Source organism: Trachymyrmex cornetzi, unplaced genomic scaffold, assembly GCF_001594075.2.
Source record: "Trachymyrmex cornetzi isolate Tcor2-1 unplaced genomic scaffold, Tcor1.1 scaffold482, whole genome shotgun sequence".
Lineage (NCBI taxonomy): Eukaryota > Metazoa > Arthropoda > Insecta > Hymenoptera > Formicidae > Trachymyrmex > Trachymyrmex cornetzi.
Window position 1 is genome coordinate 392,641 of NW_017299641.1, and position 24,575 is coordinate 417,215.

The 24,575-nt window shown below is 28.8% G+C and overlaps 5 protein-coding genes across 5 annotated transcripts in view; all 5 read left to right on the forward strand.

The window, feature by feature from the left end:
• Positions 1-563, forward strand: part of LOC108765268 (putative odorant receptor 19b) — a 4,315-nt gene extending 3,752 nt beyond the window's left edge. Inside the window, exon 4 of the mRNA XM_018513891.1 lies at positions 510-563. Within this exon, the coding sequence (XP_018369393.1) occupies positions 510-563 (54 nt within the window). The remainder of the gene's footprint in view (positions 1-509) is intronic.
• Positions 564-3,641: 3,078 nt separating this feature from the next.
• On the forward strand, positions 3,642-5,960 carry LOC108765228 (uncharacterized). The gene is made up of 5 exons (XM_018513822.1): positions 3,642-3,795; positions 3,976-4,447; positions 4,827-4,926; positions 5,374-5,529; positions 5,907-5,960. The coding sequence occupies exons 1-5, from the start codon at positions 3,642-3,644 to the stop codon at positions 5,958-5,960; spliced, it is 936 nt and encodes a 311-aa protein (XP_018369324.1).
• A 3,729-nt stretch (positions 5,961-9,689) lies between these two features.
• LOC108765267 (odorant receptor 13a-like) lies at positions 9,690-12,174 on the forward strand. The gene is made up of 5 exons (XM_018513890.1): positions 9,690-10,090; positions 10,549-10,648; positions 11,343-11,462; positions 11,715-11,870; positions 12,121-12,174. Exons 1-5 carry the CDS (start codon positions 9,690-9,692, stop codon positions 12,172-12,174), a joined length of 831 nt encoding a protein of 276 aa, XP_018369392.1.
• A 530-nt stretch (positions 12,175-12,704) lies between these two features.
• LOC108765229 (odorant receptor 4-like) lies at positions 12,705-17,357 on the forward strand. The gene is made up of 6 exons (XM_018513824.1): positions 12,705-12,720; positions 13,219-13,494; positions 14,033-14,487; positions 15,926-16,039; positions 16,702-16,857; positions 17,295-17,357. The coding sequence occupies exons 1-6, from the start codon at positions 12,705-12,707 to the stop codon at positions 17,355-17,357; spliced, it is 1,080 nt and encodes a 359-aa protein (XP_018369326.1).
• A 1,459-nt stretch (positions 17,358-18,816) lies between these two features.
• Positions 18,817-23,186, forward strand: LOC108765230 (odorant receptor 13a-like). Its single transcript, XM_018513825.1, has 7 exons — positions 18,817-18,832; positions 19,338-19,613; positions 20,006-20,483; positions 21,535-21,634; positions 21,823-21,948; positions 22,590-22,745; positions 23,124-23,186. Exons 1-7 carry the CDS (start codon positions 18,817-18,819, stop codon positions 23,184-23,186), a joined length of 1,215 nt encoding a protein of 404 aa, XP_018369327.1.
• Positions 23,187-24,575: the final 1,389 nt, after the last annotated feature.

Sequence of the window (24,575 nt, forward strand, 5' to 3'; positions counted from 1 at the left end):
TGAGTTCGTACTTTTTTAATTAGCTAAACAGATCATGATTTTATTAGTATTAATAAAATGCAATAGTTAGTTTCCGAAAAATAAGGGGGTGTCACTTTATAGGAGACCTATGTCAGTATCGGTGACTTTCCTCTATTATTCGTAGCATCTATCAGGAGACGGCGCTAAGCCAAGCGTACACTGAAAATAAGGATTGGCTGCTACAGCAAATTAGGTGGTAAAATATGGCATAGTATTTTTAATTGATCGCAGCAGCCAATTTTTGGTTGTGTTAATCTATCAAAATCCTATAATACAGACATTGCGAATAGGCTAACGTAACCAAAAATCGGCTGCTACAGCCAATTAAAAATGCTATGCCATATTTTACCATCTAATTTGCTGCGGCAGCCAATCTTTTTATTCAGTGTAGCGACACTATTGTGTTCCTTTACGCAAAACCGTCATAATTACTTAAAATTGTATCTCTTAAAACATAAAACTATATTTATGTTCTGTATTCTGTTTAGGCTATCAAAACGGCAATGGGATACTTATCAGTATTGCTAACAATCAGAGGTTAAAGAAAATGATACTAACAGATAATAATAGCAAATGGATTGTTTACAACGGATTATGGCATCGGTTTTTGAATAATATAGAATAAACAGATTTGTATGCACTTGTAACTTTTGAATTAGAAAAATGCACATGCTCAGTAAAGTTTAATTATTATTTAAATATTAGTCCAGCTTTTCACTTAACATCATTCAGCAATTTAACCATAAGATTTAAGAAAACATTCTAAAACTAAATATTGTAAAGAAAAAACTTATCAATTTTATTGTATTGCAACAATATGAACTTCTATTAAGCAATTAAATAATTCTTGTTTATCAAATATGGTAGTTTATGATAATTAAAGCTTACATCAATAATTTAAACGAATTCACGCTAAGGCATACTCTAAAAAATATCGGTGTGAATTTAACACCACGCGGTTTCTATATAATTCTTACCGTGCTGGTGTTAATATTAACAACATGTCGTGAATTTCACTTTAATTTCACACCACGATAGTGTTGATATAAACATCAGGGGTTTCAAATTCATACCATGCTGGCGTCAACATTAATATCATAACATGATATTATCATGCAAGAATTACATAAACACCGCATGGTAAGATTAATATATTAAAACTGTTAATAAATTTATTGCGAAAAATATTACCTCGGCCGGGACTTGAATCCGGATCTCTTATAAACCGTACGAGCGTCCTAAGCCATTAGACCACCGAGGCCTTAGTAATAAAACCGTTTTAATATATTAACATCTTTATAATATATGATGCTTGATGGTAACATCAAAATTATTAAATTGCTTGCCAATTTAATTCGCGATTACTAGAGTAGTTTTAATTGCGTTTATTTAGTCCGGAAAAATAATTCGGCGCGCAGTTTGAAAAAGACTACAATATGGTATATATGCAAGTACATATATAGTGTATATTAGTAATTCAAGATTGAATTATATAAAAAGCAACGAAGATCCAGGTTCAACCGTAATAGGTATTTTAAATTTCTAGTATTGATTGTGTTTCTCACATATACGGTCTAAAAATAAAGATACTTTTTACTACTTGTTTAACATGTTATTCATTAATTGTTTCTTTAGCACGTTTAATATTATAATTGTGTAATAATATTTATATAAATAAATGTAATGCAAAGGTCTAATAAAACGAGTAAAATGAAATGACAAATAAAATTTATTTGAACGTAAATAATAGAAATCTTTACGGAATATTTCGTATTTCACTAAGGCCCAGTTTCACAACTCACGGTTAATTCTTAACCGAGGTTTAACTTATTCATTATTTCTTTTAAATTCTAGAATTGGAAAGAGATGAGAAACAAGCAGCTTGTTTTGCAAGTATGTGCATATTTTATATATAGGATGTCCTCGACCTACGAGATCACTTCTCGTGAGCAGGTAGAGCGGACTGAACTGAGTTGGAAAGTCTTTTACCATTTGACAATTTTTGCTTTATACTTTAGGAAAATACTTTAGGAGATATTAATTTCTAAATTTATTAAATAAGCACGTATCGGCACGAATTACCACCAAGTATACGCCCATCGGTCGCGGTCGATTATAAATGATAAAGGACTTTTCGATTCAGTTCAGTTCGCTGTACCAGTGAGAGGCGATCCCGCAGGTCGGAGACACCCTGTATATAATTATATATAATTTTATATAACTAATATAAAATTACATAATCTTGTAAAACTTTTTTTCTCCCAGGCAGTAAAGCAAATGAAAGCACTTGTACAAAGTTAAAAATTAGAGAAGAAAAATGATTTACAGTAAAAAATTAAGTTTCCAATATGACATAAAATAAAATGTATAAGTACCTTGTACTTATGTATCTAAAACTTAAAAGATACCGTACCAAAAAGTAACTAGATACGGATACAGGTATCTTCGCCCGTAAGGATCTAGGTAATGCATTTAGGTACAACTAAGGTATCTAGATACTGTATCTAGATACTTCTACCTAGATACGTTCCAACACTATTAAATACTAATTTTTTAATTTAATAACGATTTTTTCTTAATCGAATTAATAATAAAGTGACTTTTTAATTAATATGATGATATCATATTTTAAAAAACAATATCAATAGCATAATAATTATGTGCTACTCGTTTCACTATTGATTGGTATCCGAAAGGGTTTACCGAAGTACTCACAGATGGTAGCGGTTGAATCCTTTGTGTACTGAGCAAGCGCAAAATCATAATGGTTTGGTATAATCGTGAAGAGCGCTTCAGTCAAACGATAATTTTCGCGCCGTGAACATCAATGAATGTTAATAAAGGTAAAATATTAAAGAAAAAAAAAATAAAAATCTTAGCGATGTTCTATTAAAAACAACCACGTTGTACAATATATATAATATAATGCAGTATATAAAAATTGAGTATTTAAGATCGCGCGTTAATAAAAAATTTCAACCTGGTTAGAATTCTATAAAACTTCCAAAAAAGTTAATTATTATTTTCTTGTGTGGTAAACTAACGGGGAGAATATATTATCAAATAATTTGTTTCTTATAGAATATTATTACGTGCATTGATAATTATGTTTAATTTTCAAAATTTGTCAAATCTTTTTCCGGTCATGTTGGTTTATCATACATTTTATTGTATTTTTATTTCATAATCACAAAAAGTGTATCTTCTTTTGAAGTAACTATAATCAATTTGTTTAATATGATATTTAGTAAAAATTAACTTATGGATTTAGTAAAAAAGTAAACATAAAAAATTTATAACGTTTTTAAAATAAATAACTGTTTATTAAAAGAAAAAAAAAATTCGTTTCATAATTATAATAATTTCTTGCAAGAAAATCTATAAATTATTTGTTGTAAAGATCTATAATTATAAGGCTTTTTACAAAAAAGCTTAGAAAATAACAATATTTAATTTAATTTAACATTAAACTATGATGTCTATTCTAAAATTTGATTTTATTAGATTTGAATTACGTATTCCATCCGATTCGCCAATGGCTATGGATCTTTGGTATATGGCCCGATCCACAGATCCCATTGAATGAATTTCGTCGACCAAATATAAGATTCATTATTGTTATGTGTTCTGTGAGTCTGTATGTATTCGGTCCTCAAATGATAAATGTAATTCGTGCTGCGGGTAGCGTGACTCGGATGGTGGAAAATTTCTCCTCTGCAAATTTCAGCATGTTGGCAGTGTGCAAATTGCTTGTAACTTGGTATCACGGCAAAAGTAAGTTTATTTCCCACAACCCACGCATGTTCAAAATCGGAACATAAGACGTGACTTTTGCTATGATGCCTAAAAAATTTCTTAATGGTATCTTTAAAACGTCTTATGTTTTATTTTGAACGATGCTGTCTGGGAATTTGTTTTAATAATTGATGTACTTATTAATATTCAATCTGGAAGCACTTCAATCGCTGATAATATCGATTATGACCGATTGGATGACTTCGACGAAAGAGTGGGAACGAAATACTATGTTGAAGATTACGAAAAGTGGCAGAAATCTGTCCTTTAAATGTTATGCGCTCACAACTAGCTCAATTACATGTCATATTTCTCTTCAATTGCTGAGGTTCTTCAAAACTATTCATCAGTCTGAACGAAAACTCGTTTACCGAATAGACACGATTCAAAAGAGTCCAAATTACGAAATCACCTACTTTATCCAACTTTTCGGTGGAATGTATTCAGGTTTCGCTAATAGCATTATTGACAGCTTTGTCTCGATGCTCGTATTACAAGTGTGCGCGCAACTGATAAATCTGCGGACAATGCTGAATAATTTGGTAAACAAATTAGCCAACAAATCTATATCATCCTTAACATTTAGGAAAGGTTTAGCTGCGATCGTCGTACGACATGATCATCTTATTAAGTATGTCTTAGAATCTCACATTACTTGACATTGCAGTGAAATATCTATAATCATTCTATGATAAAAGATTATTTTTTTTAGAAAAAAATTTGAAATTAAGATTTAACATTCCTGATCATATTACGTATAACAACAAATATATATATATATATGTATTGTATTATAAAAAGATATTTGTTCATCGATCTTTTTCTTGTGCTTTTAAGCAGCAAAAGAAAATTTAAAACTATCAAACTTAAAAACAAACACAATAAAACATATGAAATTGAAGCTTAAATAATGATAAATTCAAGATAGAATAAATTTTTTTAAAGATTTGTACACATTAAAATTCGAGTAATAAATCATTAACGTATAACAAATGAGTAATGTTTTCAAGGACCGTAAAGACGATTGACAGCTGCTACAGCTCAGTGTTATTTGTACACGTGTTATCTACTACTTTTCAGATGTGTTTTTTAACTTTTCAAGTTTTCATTGTAAGTGAAATCATTTGTACACGTTTCTTTAAACAGAGGGGATTGTTTTATTACATATTATTTCCAGATAATAACAAATAATATAAACGTGTCTATTATCAAAATGATTTTTCTCACATTATATTTCAACTTAGTGTTGTTCAGCTTGTATGCATATTGCTACTCAGCTGAAAAATTGATAACGGAGGTAAGACAACTACGCGGATTATGGATTAATACGATTAGATCTTATGCAAACTAATAAATTATGAAATATGCAGTGTATAAAAAGCTACAATTTATTTTTATTTTTTATATAAAGTAAATATTTTATATAAAATCAAAGTTTTCAAGTTTCTCTATTTCCATAAAAGTCTTCATAGTGAAAAATGGAAGAAAATTCTCGAAAGATTCATAATCAATTCTCTATACAAAAAAAAATCCTGTGCGAAATTTTGTAATTTTTAGAGCACTAAGATGGCATACGGCGTCTATGAATGCAAGTGGTACGATCTATCATCGAAAGATGCAAAAAACTTAATGTTCATTGTACATCGATCTAGAATTTCTCTTAAATTGGCGGCTGGAAAATTTGGAACCTTTTCATTAGAAATGTTTGGAATAGTAAGATATATTTATGAAAAGAATATATACTCCTTTATCTATATACGCGATTCGTCTGTATCTATATACTAATGAGTATGTTTGTATAGAAACATCCCTATTCGTAATCACTAAATTAAATTATTTTTTATTTTATTATATTGAAAACATTTTTGTATCGGATATATAATATATATATAATATAATAATATAATATTTTATACTATATATTATATTAAGTATACAGTATATAGTATATATACGTATTACATTTTACCGTGGTATATATTATATATTTTTACATTATATATTTTATATATTATTATTACCTATTCCTGGTATCCATTACAGGATTACGTAAAATTATATTTTACTTGTAATTTTTACTCTGTTTATAGGTTTTGAAAACATCAATGGGATACTTATCAGCATTGCTAACAATGAGAGATTAAGGAAAATGATACTAAGGAATGATAACAAAATTAATTTCATCACATTACACTAATTTTTGAATAATGAAATGAAAACATATTAAATGAGGCTATACATATAGGCTATATCGATTATCTGTAATATCACTTTCAAATTGGAAAAACACATTTTTGCACAATATGTCAAATTATTATTTGACTATTACTTGTTGAACTATTTATTTACTTCCATTATAGGATAAAAATTATTGGATTTATTGTATTGCAAAATATACGCCTATTAAGCAATTAAATAATAATACTTGCATATCAAATACGAAAGCAATTCATAATTCAGGTAAGAACTTACATCAACAATTTAAACAAACGTACGCCAAGGCATACTGTTACATTAAGTTTTAGTAAGTAACTATATTCTATTTGTTATTTAACATGTTATTCCTTAATGGTCTTTTTAAATAAAGCGTGTTAATATCATATTTATGTAATAATATTATTAATATTAATTAATAATATTATATTTATGTAATAACATTTACATACACATCGGTTATTTATTTTTTTAGGATATGTAATATCCTAACTTTTTTCATTATATATAATATGATTTTGAAGACTCATAAAATTTCAAATTATTAGACTTATATGAATACGCTAAATTAAAAAAGTCAGATATCAACTTAACATAAAAAATCTTAAATTAAATCTTACTTAAAATATGATCCTTTAAAATAAATGGATAATAAATAAGAAAGAGAAATGCATAATTTTTCAAGAAATACGAAGATTGTCGTTTTAACGCAGTGTCATTTGTGCACATGATAACCGCTAACTTTTATTAAAACTTTTATTGTGAAATTTTTCAAGTTTTTACGGTAAGTGAGTCAATTTTTTTCCTTTTCTATACAGTTTATAAAACAAAAAATTAAATATTTATTAAATATTAAATATATTGAATATTAATTAAAAAATTTTAATACCTATGTGTATTTTCGTTATCGCATAAAGTACCAATAAATGTTGCAGTACAATGTTATTAACAACTATCGGAAAAAAAAAGTATTATTTTCTGTTAACAAAAACTGTTGAATATAAACTGTATGTTAAATACGCACTAACATCGCTATAAGTGCGTTCCGAATATTGTCATTAATGTTTATTATATTTCGATCTATCATCGATTAGCAATTGAAAAATCCAGCATTTATTCGTTAGAAATTTTTGGAATAAAAGGATGTCGATGAAGAAAACAGTCTTCTACAAAACAAAGTATCTCTTTCTAAATTTGTACGCTGAACATTATATTTTATTTTTTGTTATACATCTAATGATATTATATATAATAATATTGTTATTAATGTTACCTATGAAAACAACCTATGAAAGAATAAGAATTTATTCTTTATTTGTATTTTACACAAATAATAAAAACGTTAATAAGACACCTATATTTCCGGCACAGTAATAAATTAGAGAAAGTAATACTGGAGTAATACTAAATTAATTGAGTATACCCAATTATTAATATTTTTTACACATTAATTAATATTGACGTATTTATATGTGTTATCCGTGATATATCTTTTTCGCACAGAAATTAATAATATGGATTATTTATTTAAAAAATAGTATCGCGTATCTTAACTTTTCAATTAATATAATGATATTGTATCTAAAAAAATAATATTTATGATATATTCAACTATTATCAATAATGTAAGAATTACATGCTTCTTATTATTGACTGTTGATCCGAAAGGATTTACAGAAGTACTCACAGATGGCGGTTGAATCCTTTGTGTACTGAGCAAGCGCAAAATCATAATGGTTTGGTATAATCGTGAAGAACGATTCAGTCAAACGATAATTTTTGTGCCGTGAACATCAATGAATGTTAACAAAGGTAGAATGTCTCGATAAAAAACAAAAATGTTTGCATCGCGATATTCTATTAAAAATAGAATTACATCATATAAGATACTTATATGAAATAATGTAATATATAAAAATCAAGTTTTTTTTATCATATGTGTATTAATAAAAACTTCATTTTGATTTGAATTTTATAAATCTTCTAAAAAAGTTAATTTTTGTTGAGTTACTGAATGTTATGTTTGTGTGAAATTAAAGAAAAGCTTGTAGTATCATATAACTTCTTTCATATAGAATATTAATATATATATCGATAATTAAATATATTTATAGTTAGTTTTTTCATTTTCTTAATTTTCTTCTAGTCATGCTAGTTTATTATATACTTTATTTTGTTTTTATTTCATAAACAAAACAATATTTCTTCTTCTAAAGTAACTGTATTCTATAAACAATTTAATTACATTATGTATTAAATATTTATTTACAAATTTAGTAAAAAAGTAAATATTAATATTAATATTTTTGAAACAAATAATTGTTATTAAAGAAAAGAAATATTTGATTTATAATTATAATAATAATAATTTATTGCAAAAATTCGCAAAAAAGCATCACAGATTTTTCACAGAGTCTATAGATTTTCCATAGAATTTTATATTCCACGAATGTTTGCGTGAATAGAGAAATAAAATTTTATATGCTGGTACAAAAATGTTTGTTTTCGACATGTAGAATTACAGTGATTTTGAATAATGAAGTTGGTTATAGTAAACAATTAGCTGTGCACAAATCATCCTTTATTTCTCTCTAGTAATAATAACAAAGAAAAGCAGTAACTCTTTAAAAACCGAAATGTAATAAAAGCCGCAACTATTTATTGCAATAATAATATAAAATTTTGTGCAAAGCGATCTTGTAAAGACAAATTTGTGAAGCAAATATAACTGTGCACATAAAAATAGTGTAATGTTGAAGAAATGTTATTATTAAAAAATTTTGTTTTATCGCTTTACATTAGTACAATATTATTTATTTTATTATTTACTGCTTTAATATGTGTTATTATGTGCACAAGCAATAGAGCAGTGTTTGCTAAAATCTATAGATATACAAAATTCTATAAAAGTAATATAAAAGAAGTGCATTCTCCTATTACGGAAACTATTGCTACAATTACGAAAAATAAAAAAATTTAAATAACTTCTAAATTCACTAATAAGAATAATTATTTGTAGTGAAAAAAATGTTAAAAAATACTGTAACAAATCGATATCTAATTTAAAGTTAAGCATTGATATTTCTTTTAAAATTTGATTTTATTAGATTTGAATTACGTGTTTACCCTGACTCGCCAATGGTTATGGATGTTTGGCATATGGCCCGATCCACATATCCCTTTGAGTAAATTTCGCCGGCCAAATATAAGATTCATTATTGTTACGTGTACTGTGAGCTTTTACGTATCAGGTCCTCAGATAATGAATGTGATTCGTGCTTGGGGTAACCTGTCTCGGATACTGGAAAATTTTGTCTCGGCGACTTTTAGCTTAATGGGAGTGAGTAAATTGATTGTTACCTGGTATCATGGCGAAAGTAAGTTTATTTTTCACAAATATATATTGTCATAAATGTCAAATGGATTTATTTTTATCATTTATGATAAATGTTAAAGTTGTATTCCTCTTATTTAAGCACAAAATGCTCGGACTGTTCGATAATCTTCTTATAAAGAAATGCTTGCATCTGTAATTTATACTTGTATAAATATTTATACTTATATTAATATATTGTATTAATTTAGAAGCACTTCGGCCGCTGATGGCATCTATCATGACCGATTGGATAACTTCTACGAGCGACTGGGAACGAAACACTATGTTGAAGATTTCAAGATGTGGCAGAAGTTTATCCTTTAGATGTTGTTTGTCCGCGGCGTGCTTGATTACATTTTACCTTTCTTTGTATTTACTGAAATTCTTTCAAACTATAAACCAGCCTCAACGGAACCTCGTCTACCAATTAGGAAATCTTCAAAGCAGTCCATTCTACGAAATCACCTATTTTATTCAACTATCCGGAGGAACATATTCAGTTCTCGCTAATTACATCATTGACAGCTTTGTTTCGATACTCGTACTACAAGTGTGCGCGCAACTGATAAATCTACGGACAACGCTGAACAATCTGATCGATGAATTAGTCAGCAAATCTATATCTTCCTCGAGATTTAGAGAAGGTTTAGCTGCGATCGCTGTACGACATAATCATCTCATTAGGTACGTCAGAGAATATCCGGCGCATGATATTTCTATTACTTAATACTATGAATTTACAATCATTCCTTAATAAGAGATCATTTTTGAGGAAAAATTTAAAAAATAATGTCTAACACTTATCCCTCTCATATCATACAAGAAAAATATTCACAAGGTATTAATAAAAAGATTTATTGATCAATCTTTTTTTGAAAATATATCCTACTTTTAAGGACTAACAAGAAAAAAATTGGACTAATAGATTTAAAAATGAACAAAATCGATATAAAAAATGATAAACGATTATAACAATGATAAACGATAAAAAATATTACATTAAATTATAAATTAGGATAGATTCAAGATATAAATTCAACATATAAATAATAAAAAAAAAACAAGTTAAATCTTCTTAAAGATTTGTATACATTGAGATCCAGGTTATAAGTCGTTAACGTATAATAAGTAAAATTTTCAAGGAACGCAAAGATCATCGACGGCTGCTACAGCCCAGTGTTATTTGTGCAAGTGTTAGCTGCTACTTTTCAGATATGTGTCATAACTTTTCGAGTTTTCACAGTAAGTAAGATCACTTATACATATATATTTCTTCTTGCGTTTTTTCGAAAACAAAATCAAAGAACTAAATGTGTAGATATTAAATTCATTAATCCCTGCAAACACAGAATATAATATTTATCTAATTGTATACATGATGTTCCAAAACTTATGACTCAAAATATTATAGCAAGAAAGTTTTCGAAAAATTAAATAAAGAAGTCATTTACAAATTTGTATTTTAAGCAATAGTTTCTGAGATATAACGGTTTAAATACAACCAATTACAGATTACATAGTTTAAAGTCACCTATGAGTATTAGGGAGCGTGCTGAAATTAGCATTCACCAGCGCTCATTAAACTACCGCACGCGCAACTTAAGGACAGGTGGCCGTCTAAACGTAGTATGTAATTGGCCATGTCTAAACTTTTATTATCTCCAAAATTACTGTATAAAATAACAATTTTTAAATAACTTTTTTTACTAAAGTTTCCAAGAATTTTGTTACTATAATATTTTGAATTTTGGAAGACTGTATAATTGCTATATATAATTATACAACTATTACATAACGTTATGTAATTGTTGTATTCCCTATTTGCTGGAAATAATATTTTATTATATATCATAATATACTGTGTTCACAACAAAATATATTATATTAGATTTGCAATGCATTATTACATACAATAATTAAAATGTAATATTTCCAGATAATAACAGATAATATGAAAGTGCCTGTTATTAAAATGACTTTTCTATCATTTTACTTTGTTGTTCTGTTGACAAATATGTATGCATACTGCTACTCAGCTGAAAGACTGATGACGGAGGTGAGATAATTAGATGAATTAATGCGACCGAATCGTATGTTCGAGAGAGTTAATAAATTATTAAATATACACTACATAAAAGTCAAAAATTTATTTTACTTTTTAAATAAAATAAAAATTTTATATACCGTGAAAGTTTTTGAATTTAATTGTATGAAACTGTTCATAATGAAAAACGAAAAAGTTCTTAAAAGATTCATGATCAACTCATTGTACGAAAAGAAAACCCGTGTGAAATTTTGTAATTTTCAGAGCACCAAAATGACATACGGCGTGTATGAATGCAAGTGGTATGACATACCACCGAAAGACGCAAAAGACTTAATGTTCATTGTACATCGATCTAGGATTCCCCTTAAATTGACGATTGGAAAATTCGGAATATTTTCGTTACAAATGTTCGGAACAGTAAGATATATTTAGAAGAAGAAAATATATTACTTTATTTGTACACGACTTGTTTATATTAATTTGTGTATATTTCTATAGAAACATTCCTTTCTATTATTATGAAATTAAATTAAATTATTTTTTATTATCTTGTTTTATTTTTATATTATATTTTTATATAATATATTTCATATATTACGTACGTTTATGGCATACATCGTAATTATATATGATCGTTTATTTTATCTGTATTTTATATTCTGTTTAGATTCTGAAAACATCAATGGGATACCTATCGGCATTATTAGCAATAAAAGATTAAAGAAAATAATACTAAAGAGATGATAACGAATCAATTTCATCATTACAACATCAATTTTTATATAACGAAATGAACAGGTTTATATGCACTGCCTGTAACACTTTTCGAATTGAAAAAATACATTTTTGCGCAACATGTCAAACTATTATTCGATTAGTTGTCAAACTAATTACTTCCTTCATTTAAAGGACAAAAATCATCAATTTTATAATATTGCAATAATACATACCTCTATTAAACAATCAATTAATAATTCTTGATCATCGAACACATTAGCAGTACCCATATAATAACTAAAACTCACATATTTTGTCAACCAACCGCAATAAATTTTTATTTAAATCGGTTCGGAAGCATCATTAAGTGTTCAATACGAAGTAGCAACTTACTCTGGCTTGACTTTAGGGTCTTTTACGGAGGGTAGATCACTTTCTGCATCGGAGCATGCGTGATCTTTAGGGAAGGGATAGAAAAAAGTCGATCGTAAAAATGTTTCAGTCGTTGCATCGTTGACATCCGTATAAGTATCGATGGATGCTGATCGAGGTATGTGTGGATAGAGATGCACATGTGCTCACGTGAACTGTAGATAATAAAACTGTTATCTAGATATATTCCTATCTAAATCTCGCAAGAGTTAGAGAAGAGAATACAAAGCCGTTTAAAAAACTTGTTACGCGTATATCTGTGAAACTGTTAGTGCACTGCTAATTGCTGAGTGTTTAAAATAATTAAGAAATATTCCAAGCAGAACAACAGATCGCGATAACACCATTTTGACGTTAAGATGAATCGTGAGAGACTGATCGAAAAGTGATCTTTAATAATCATTTTAAAACCATTTTGATGTCATTTTGATGTCATGATGACTTTATGTTCTGCTTGGAATGTATCCCTTTTTGTAATTGTATATTTTGGAAGCAAAATTATTTTATAAGTCGCGTCGATGTATTCCCAATGTATACTTTTAGCACATTGACAGTATCGAATAATGATCGAATTTCTTCCTTCGTTGATTTTTGAAGCAAAATTCGATCTGTATAGACTTGAATTTCGCGATCGGATGGAATCGATTCAATTTGAGCCTCGTCGGCATCTGGCCCGATCCGTTACAAAATTCTAAACAAAAGAGCGGACTTTCCCGATGTCGCTTTATGATAGCCAGTTTCTTCATGCTAGGCTTTATGTGTATACCGCAATCGACGAATTTGGTATTCATTTGGGGTAACGCGGATATGATGACCGAAAACCTGGCGACCGCTAATATCCCAGTTGCGAATTCTTTCATGAAAGCATTCACCATCTGGCGTAAAAGAAAAGGTACAAAGAACAAAGAACTTTAGAAATAGCAAGAAAATTAACTTTTTGAACAATAGAATAATCTTTTATAAATTTAACATTTTGAAACTTTAATATTTATAAATACTAATCAGCTACTTAACAATTACATCTAATTTCCATGTTTATGAAATGACATAATGGCAGTAACAAATGATAACATTATTATTTTTCTCTTATCTATATTCTTAATTATCTTTTGTAATCGTTTTGTACAACAATTTTGTTTCGGAATTTCGCGCGATTATGTCCAATAAAGATATAATTTGGCAAAATTCTGAATTGTCAGCGTAATATCTATCCAAGCAGAAAAACAAATCATGATAACGTTAAAATGACATTAAAATGAATCGGAAATGACTGAAAAATGATTTTTAATAGTCGTTTTGGACCCATTTCGACATCATTTTGATATCATAATGACTTGTTGTTTTGCATGGGTATAGTGATAAAATTATAAAATAGACCTGTTTACATAAATTTTCATTAAAAAATCCAAAAAGGCAATATTTCTTTAAAGTTTTGAAGTCGTTGGTCAACTTCTTCTACCAAGATTGGCATACGCCAAAAACGTTTGAAGAAAGAACAATTATGCTGAAAAATGCTAAACTTGTGAGAAAGATATCCATATGGTGCACAATACTAACGCAGACCATGGTAACCATTTATATCGTTCTAAGGATCTCGACGATCATCAGATTTTCACCTAGTGACCCGGATCGTCCCATGCTTTATACGGCCTATTTTCCTTTCGATATTACTAAAAGTCCGATTTTTGAATTGGTTTGCGTATGCCAGATGCTATCTGCTTATAGCGCAACGGTTTCTTATACCGGTAGCGACAGTTTCATTTCCATGCTAGTACTCCACGTCTGCGGCCAATTCGAAAACTTGCGCGAGAGGCTTAAAAATCTCGTTAACGATCCGAACGGAGTAAAAACGTCTCAAGAGTTTAAGAGTGAACTGAGACAAATTGTAATGAGACATGAACATTTAAACTGGTTTGTATAATTCATGGAAAGAAATACTTTTATCCATTTTCTGCTAAAGGATTGCCTCGTATGAAATAAATTCACATATAAAAATATATTTCTTTATATCACTGCAGTAGATAATTGTTTATTATTAAAGTTATTAGGGCAGTCAAATAAAATGTAGCGGATAATAAATTCAGAAATTGAAATGAACTAATATGTTAACAATTGCTATAGTTGGCAAAACACTTCTTCTATGTGAAATCAAACGAGGCCTGTTTGTAAAATTTCTTGGGCTTATACGATCGAAACAGAGAGTCTCGATCCATGCTGCGTCCGACGGAAATTTCAGATTCTTCATCTCAGTACTCGATTCTGTAACTTCAAACGACGGTTGGTATCGTTAAGTTGTCGTTGGACAGCTTTTTCACTATGTATAATATCAGCGCAACGACCGACACTGTCGTTAAAAATTAAAGACTCGGGATACAGGTCTCCAAAGATGTGGAAATCGCACAAGGACCACAGTTCCCGGTGAGAAATACTGAAGCACTCGGCCTACAACCCAAACTTGTCGCCATGCGATTTCCACATGTCTCGAGACTCGAAGAAAAATCTGAAAAGTAGGAAATTTCCGTTGGATGTAACAGTGCAGGAGACTGTTTGCGAGTTAGTAACATACGATTCCAAGGGTTTTATGAACAGATCATCTATCGTCTGGTTTTACAATGAAAGAAAATTACTTGTCACGATGATCATTAACATGTTAGCAGATTCCATTGTCTAAATTTTACGTCCATTTCATTTTATTGCCCTAATAAGTCAATTATTTAAATCATTAATAAATTTTTTCAAATTTTTTTCTCCATTCACATAATTATATAGAATACGTATGACAAATTTTCGTTTAATTTTTTAAAATCAATTCAATACGATGAAATTCAACTTAAAAAATAATTATCTGCCATGTCATCGTGTTCGAATAAAAAACATATGTTACGTAAAGATTTATAATATTTTGTCTAATGTAATACGATATAACAAGAAATTGTTTATGCAAATGTAATTTGCAAAATATATTTAGCGTGTCATAATTTAATATATCGATAAAAATAAAAATACTAATCATATGTCAAGGTTTGCAAAAACAATCGAGGATTCCTTCAACATGATGATGCTAATACAAATACTTTCTTGTACTATTCAATTATGCTTTCAAGGGTTCCAGGTTTTTACGGTGAGTGGCTCGGAGAACAGCATTTTATCAAATATTATTTACACATTTATTTCCGTTCCAATCAATTTAAAATGTAATATTAACATTTTGTTAACATTACGTTTGTTTGTATCACGTTGCTGCGCACAAATTTTTCCAATTAATTCAGGAAATATGAAAATGTGAGTAATAAAAATTAGAAACATTTTAGATATTAATAAAGGAAGAAGAAAATGAATCGATGACCTTCCAATTAATTTTTCTAATCATTTTCGTAGGATTTATTCTAGTTCACTTGTATATTTATTGTTACGTCGGTGAAATGCTGCTTGTTCAAGTAAGATGCATAAATATATGTGCATAATGTGCTTTCATGGGTATTTTCTTCAAAAATGCCAAAAGGCTTGAAGGTTATTCCCGTGTCGTAATCCATTGCTAACGTCATTAATGACATTAGTAATGAATTACGACACGGCGATAACCTGTAAACTCTTTGACATCTTTGAATGTACGAGTATATTACATATTGCACTTTTTCATTTCTTTGTACAACATATCAACAAACAAATTGAGATTATTTATCGTTATTTTAACGTTATTTTGACATTACGGACGCTAAAAATACATTAAAATGATGACAAATAACGTCAGTTTGTTTACTGATAGTAGAATAAAAATTTATTGCAAATATTAAACATACATATACATTGTATGTACGTTATATTTTAATTTGTAAGACGATAAAAAATTAAAACTAATTGATTTTTCGATTGATAAATTCCTTATTTATGATTTATTAATCGAAAAATCAACATTAGAGCTTTCATTTTTTATCATTTTATAAATTAAAGTATAACTGCTTGAAAGAATAATATATTACACTTTTTCATCGACTAGTAAATTGAGAATAAATATATTTACTGTAGAAAATAATAATCGTATATTAAAATTATTGTATAAATTTAGACTAATTATTAATATTAATTAATTACATTTAAGAGTACTGAGATAGGACTCTCTGCGTACGAATCTAACTGGTTTAATGTATCAGGAAAGGAAGCCAGAAATCTTCTATTTATCATATATAGATCGACAGCGCCTCTTTGCTTAACTGCTGGGAAATTCAGCACATTTTCTTTACAGATGTTCAGTAAGGTAACAATATTGTATAAATGATTATTTTATAAATATTACATTGTAAGTTATTTTGTCCGACATGTAATATCTGCAATATCGTAGAAAAATTCGTGATTAATTCATAAATTAATAGATTTATTAATTGATCGATCAATCGATTGATGAATCAATCAATAAATCAATGAATCAATTTATGAATCCATCAATAAATTAATCAATTTTCGATCAATCAATAAATCGATCAATCGATTCACCCATTCATTCATAAATCAATCGCGATATTTTCCTGATATTATCGATTACAAACATTGCAAAGGATTGATTGAGCAATCATCGAACTGATTGATCTATTAATCAATAGAGTGATTATTTCATTGATTCTATAGATTAGTTACGCAATTGCATATAAATATGTAAGTATGTTGAACTTTCTGTCAATTGTCATTTTATTTCAGATTGTGAGAACTTCACTCGGTTATCTCTCAGTATTACTTACGGTAACCGAACGGAAAGAATAATTCATGACTAAAATTTGCTATAATTATGATAATTGTTGTACAGTTGTACTGTTATTAAATAAAACAGAATCGATGCGACATTAAGAATACAGTATTTAACTTCTATTTTTAATATGCAACAAATTGTCTGCATCATATTTTATAAGTGTGCTTAAAAGAATCGACGTTTTTTTAGATTTTAAAATAAGACTTAAACAAATCAAGAATTTCAAAAAGCTGATTACGAAACTATTAAATAAGCAAATGTTAATGATCCTAAAACTGATATGATACAATCTTTAACATTTTAATTAACGAAATTAATTATCGCTCACAGTAATTCATTCAATTATTTCACGCGCTTGTAAATATTTCTTATAAAACAATGTAAGCAAAAATGTATTTTAAAAAATCGTATTCGGTATTCTTTTTTCTGTTGTTTCAAATATTAGATGGCAAAAATAGAGAAACATGCGATGCTAAAAAAGACCAAACTGAGACATTCGTCATCACTTCCGTATCAGTATCTTCCAAATTCATCAGGGTATCGATCGGGGTATCGATCATATAATTTTCTCCTTGGGGCAAAAATGTAAAAAGTGAATATTTTTATTATTTAAAATTAACGGGAACATTTACCACCTTTTGCGTTTTCGCTGTAAGAGAAAAGTTACATGATCAGTACCTTAACGTCGATGGTCTTTGCTCTAATCATCAAAAGGCGATTTAGAGTATATTGGACATACCAAGTGTATAACAAAATTTTTCGTATATCTTTTATTTTGGTATGTCTTTTATTAACAAATGAATACTTCTTCATAAAAAAAGAAGATACATTTTTGTGAAAATGTTTGTAATAGACAAATATAGACCAATTATCTTATCTCTATATTATAATAATTCATGCGTCAAGAATAATATGATATCGAAAATGGCAGAGATAAAACATTAATATGTTAATGTAACCCATACAAAAAATTACAATTTTCAGAACACCAATGTGGCGTACGATGTATATGAATGCAAGTGGATCTACCACCGAAAAATGCGAAAGACATAATGTTCATCGTACATCGATCTATGATTCCTCATTGACAACTGGAACATTCGGGATCTTTTCATTAGAAATGTTTGGAATAATAAGACATATGATGTATCTATACGTAGATGTATGATGTACTTTACATGTAGAGGATAGAAAAATACATATATTGTCTTTTCTCTATATGTAATTATACATACAAACATGTACATACCTTTTCTCTATATGTAATTATACATATATACGTACATATATTCGGAAGTATCGCTAAGTGTTCAATACGAAGTAGCAACTTACTCTGGCTTGACTTTAGGGTCTTTTAAGGAGGGTAGATCACTTTCTGCATCGGAGCATGCGTGATCTTTAGGGAAGGGATGGAAAAAAGTCGATCGTTAAAATGTTTCAGTCGTTGCATCGTTGACATCCGTATAAGTATCGATGGATGCTGATCGAGGTATGCACGAATAGAGATGCTCATGTGTTCACGTGAATTGTAGATAAATAAAATTGTTATCTAGATATATTCCTATCTAAATCTCACAAGAGTTAGAGAAGAGAATACAAAGCCGTTTAAAAAACTTGTTACACGTATATTTGTGAAATATGGTGCGCTGCTAATTGCTGAATGTTTAAAATAATTAAGAAATATTCCAAGTAGAACAACAGATCGCGATAACATCACGTTAAGATGAATCGTGACTGATCGAAAAGTGACTTTTAATAATCATTTCAGAACCATTTCGACGCCATATTGATGTCATGATGTAGATTTTATGTTCAGTGGACTGTTCTGCTTGGAATGTATCTTTTTTTGTAATTGTATACTACAAAAGCAAAATTATATCATAAATCGCGTCGATGTTCTTTTGCGCCAATGTAATTTTAGCACAATGACAGTATCGAATAATGATCGAATTTCTTCATTCGTTAATTTTTGAAGCAAAATTCGATCTGCATAGACTTGAATTTCGCGATCGGATGGAATCGATTCAATTTGAGCCTCGTCGGCATCTGGCCCGATCCGTTACAAAACCCTAAACAAAAGAGCGGACTCTCCCGATGTCGCTTTATGCTAGCCAGTTTCTTCATGCTGGGGTTTGTGTGTATACCGCAATCGGCGAATTTAGTATTCATTTGGGGTAACGTGGATATGATGACCGAAAACCTGGCGACCGCTAATATCCCAGTCGCGAATTCTTTCATGAAAGCATTCACCATCTGGCGTAAAAGGAAAGGTACAAAGGATAAAGAACGTTAGAAATAGCAAAAAAATTAAAACATTTTGAATAATAGAATTATCTCTTATAAATTTAACATTTTGAAGCTTTAATTTTTATGAATACTAATCAGCTTAACAATTACATCTAATTTCTATGTTTACGAAACAGCGACATAATGGCAGTAACACAAATGATTTATTATTATTTTTCTATTATCTATATTTTTAATTATTTTGTAATCATTTTGTACAGCAATTTCGTTTCGACATTTCGCGCGATTATATCCAATAAAGATATAATTCAGCAAAATGTCAAATTGTCAGCGAAATATTTAGTGATCAAATAAAATTAGACCGGCTTACATAAATTTTCATTCAAAAATTGAAAAAGACAATATTTGTTTAAAGTTTTGAAGCTGTTGGTCAACTTCTTCTATCAAGATTGGTATACGCCAAAAACGTCTGACGAAAGAACAATTATGCTGAAGAATGCTAAACTTGTGAGAAAGATATCCATATGGTGCACAATACTAACACAGACCTTGTTAATCATTTATATCGTTCTAAAGATTTCGGCGATCATATTTTCACCTGGTGACTCGGCTCGTCCCATGATTTATACGGCCTATTTTCCTTTCGATGCTACCAAAAGCCCAATTTTTGAATTGATTTGTGCATGCCAGATTTTATCTGCTTTTAGCGGAACGGTTGCTTATACCGGTAGCGACAGTTTCATTTCCATGCTAGTGATTCATGTTTGCGGCCAATTCGAAAACTTGCGCGAGAGGCTCAAGAATCTCGTTAACGATCCGAATGGAGTAAAAACGCCTCAAGAGTTCAAGAGTGAACTGAGACAAATTGTAATGAGACATGAACATTTAAACTGGTTTGTATAATTCATGGAAAGAAAAACTTTTATCCATTTTCTGCTAAAGAACGCAGGATTGTCTCGTATGAAATAAATTCACATATAAAAATACATTTTTTTATATCACTGCAGTAGGTAATTGTTTAATATTAAAGTTATTAGGGCAGTCAAATGATATGTAGCGGTTAAAAAATTCAGATATTGAAATGAACTAATATCTTAACAACTGCCATAGTTGGCAAAACACTTCTTTTATTTAAAACCAGACGAGGTCTGTTTGTAAAATTCCTTGGGCTTATACGGTCGAACCCACTCACAAACAGTTTCGTGCCATGCTGCGTTCGACGAAAATGTCTCATGCCTTTCAGATTCTCCATCAGAACTCGATTCTGTAACTTCAAATGACGGTTTGGTATCGTTATGTTGTCGTTGCACAGCTTTTTCACTATGTATGATATCTGCGCAACGACGATATAAGGAACCGACACTGTCGTTAAAAAAATTACAGACTCGGAATACCGGTCTCCAAAGATGTGGAAATCGCATAGTATCCATAGTGCCCGATAAGAAATACTGGAGCATCCCGATCTACAACCCAAATTTATCGTCATGTGATTTCCACATCTTTAGAAAATCGAAGAAGAATCTAATTACATTAACAGTACTACATTAACATGTTAGCTGATTTCATTGTCTAAATTTTTCATCCGATATGTTTAATTTGATTGCTCTAATAATGTCAAAATTAATTTATTTAAAGTATTAATAAATTTTTTCAAATTTTTTCCTCTGCTTACAAAATTATACAAAATACATAATAAAAATTTCTAAGTTTAATTTATTAAAATCAATTAAATTCAAAACTTCAACTAGAAAAATAATCATCTGCCATGTCACCGAATGAAGAACATTTGGTAAAAAAGGCTTATAATATTTTGTCTAACGTAAAATGATCTACTTAACATAAAATTATTTATGCAAATGTAATTTGCAAAATTCTATGTATACTTAGCATGTCATAATTCAATATAAATCGATAAAAATAAAAATACTAATCATATACGTCAAGGTTTGCAAAAACAATTGAGGATTCCTTCAACATGATAATGCTAATACAGATGCTTTCTTGTACTATTCAATTATGCTTTCAAGGGTTCCAGGTTTTTAGAGTGAGTGACATGGAAAACAGCATTTTATCAGATATTGTTTACGCATTTATTTCCGTTCTAATCAATTAAAAATGTAATATTAACATTTTGTTAACATTACATTTGTTTGTATCACGTTGCTGCGCACAAATCCTTCCAATTAATTCAGAAAATATGAAAATGTGTAATAAAAATCAGGAATATTTCAGGTATTAATAAATAAAGAAGAAAACGAATCAATGACCTTCCAATTGATTTTTCTAAGCATTTTCGTAGGATTTATTCTAGTTCACTTGTATATTTATTGTTACGTCGGTGAAATGCTGCTTGTTCAAGTAAGATGTATATAAATATATGTGCATAATTTGCTTTCACACGTTTTCTTCAGAAGTGGCAAAAGGTTTGCGGGTTATAAGCGTGTCGCAATCCATTGCTAATGTCATTAATGACATTCTTTGGCACTTCTGAATGTATATTACATACCTATATTGCACTTTTTAATTTCTTTGTACAACATATCAACAAACAAGTTGAGATTATTTATCGTTATTTTAACGTTATTTTGACATTAAAGACGATAAAAATACATTAAAATAATGACAAACATAACATCAGTTTATTTACTGATAGTAGAATAAGAATTTATTGCAAATATTAAACATACATATACAATATATGTACGTTATATTTTAATTTATAAGACGAAAAAAAATCGAAGTTAATTGATTTTTTGGTTAATAAATGTCTTATTTATTATTTATGGATCAAAAATATCGATCATTAGTTTTTATTTTTTATCGTCTTATAAATTAAAGTATAACTGTTTGAAAGTATAATATGTTACACTTTTTAATCGCGACTAGTAAATTGAGAAGGAATATATTTACTGTGGAAAATAATAATCACATTAAAATTATTATATAAATTTAGATATTAAATATTAAATATTAATTAATAACACACACACACATTTAAGAGTACTGAGATAGGATTGTCTGCGTACGAATCGAACTGGTTTAATGTGCCAGGAAAGGAAGCCAGAAATCTTCTACTTATCATACATAGATCAACAGTACCTCTTTGCTTAACTGCTGGGAAATTCAGCACATTTTCTTTACAGATGTTCAGTAAGGTAAAAATATTGTATAAATAATTATTATTTTCTAAATAATTACTTTGTAAGTTATTTTATCCAATATGTTATCTGCAATGTCATAAAAAAATTCGTGATTAATTCAGGAATTGATGGATTTATTAATTGATCGATCAATCGATCGATCAATCAATCGATCAATCTATTCACCCATTCATTCATAAATCATTCACGATATTTTCCTGATATTATCGATTACAAATATTGCAAAAGATTGATTGAGCAATCATTAAACTGATTGATCTATTAATCAATAGAGTGATTATGATTCTATGGGTTAGTTTCGCAATTGCATATGATTATGTTGTATAAGTATGTTGAATGTCTTTGTTTTTGTTAAATGTCATTTTATTTCAGATTGTGAGAACTTCACTCGGTTATCTCTCAGTATTACTTACGGTAACTGAACGGAAAGAATAATTCATGATTAAAATTTGCTGTAATTATGACAATTGTTGTACAGTTGTATTATTATTGTTAAATAATATAGAATCAATTTGCAACACTCAGAATTCAGAATTTTACTTCTACTTTTAATATGTAACAAATTGTCTGCATCATATTTTATAAGTGTACTTAAAAGAATCGACAAATGTTTTTTAGATTTTAAAACAAGACTTAAATATCTTTTATTTTGGTACATCTTTTATTAACAAATGAATATTTAAAAAAGGTTAATTATTAGGCTCAATTGAATAAAACAATGGTTAAGAGATAAAAAGAGCTAAGAGCCACCGCTAAGTTCTCAATTGTTAATATCTAATATCTTGTAAAATATAACATTTAACATATTAATAATATTTAAAATATTATATTTTACGAGACTCTTAGCTCTCTCTTTTTACCTTTTACAAATCAATATTTCTTGAGAAAGAAAAGAAGATAAATTTTTGTGAAAATGTTTGTAATAGACAAATATAGATCAATTACCTTATATCTATAATAATTCATGCGTCAGGAATAATATGATATCGAAAATGTATTTAATTATTTTTAACATGAATCGATAGTTAAATATATTGACCATGAGAGTCTCATATATTCTTCATTGCCATTCGTTTGCAAACTGCTACGACAGAGGGAACCTTTGCATGCAAGCGATTTATTCTCAATATTAATGCATATACTATTTTATTTAAAATTGTAATTACTATTTTAAAATCATAAAAATATTAAAACAGTTCGAAAATTTATGTGAATTCCAACATAACTTTTTGAATTATTAAAACAAGTGCAAAAATATAAAACAGTTTAATTTTTATTTTATAAAAATTATTATATTTTCAAATGTAATGTAGAAATAATAAACATATTATTACTCCTGTTTTTAATATTTTTATTTGTATGCAGCGTTTCTAATATGTCAATGTAATTTTTTCTTCTTTCTAACATCAAATACATCATCAAAATGAAATAAATTTTATGAAATATTACATAAATGCAGAAAGGAGAAAAAATTTTATACTTCTCACTACTTTATCTTTGTCTATTAAAGCAGACTTGCATTATGCGTTATGCGGATAGAATTGCAAATTATATCGGTGTTTCTTTAGAGGACACGTCTTCGATGACCTTAACCTTGACATGTTATAGAGGAGGAGTACTGATCAACTTTTCCTTATTAAATTAATCGGTAGTCTCTCTTAGTTTTCGAGAGAGAGAGATATATTTACATAAAACTCATTTTCAAAATTTTATTATTTTCCGCATATCGTACGATTTTCCACGCGAAGCGACTTTCACCCCATCTCCCCTCCTACTTAGGGGCGCGCGAATTCCACGCAAAGCGACTTTCGTCCCATCTCCCCC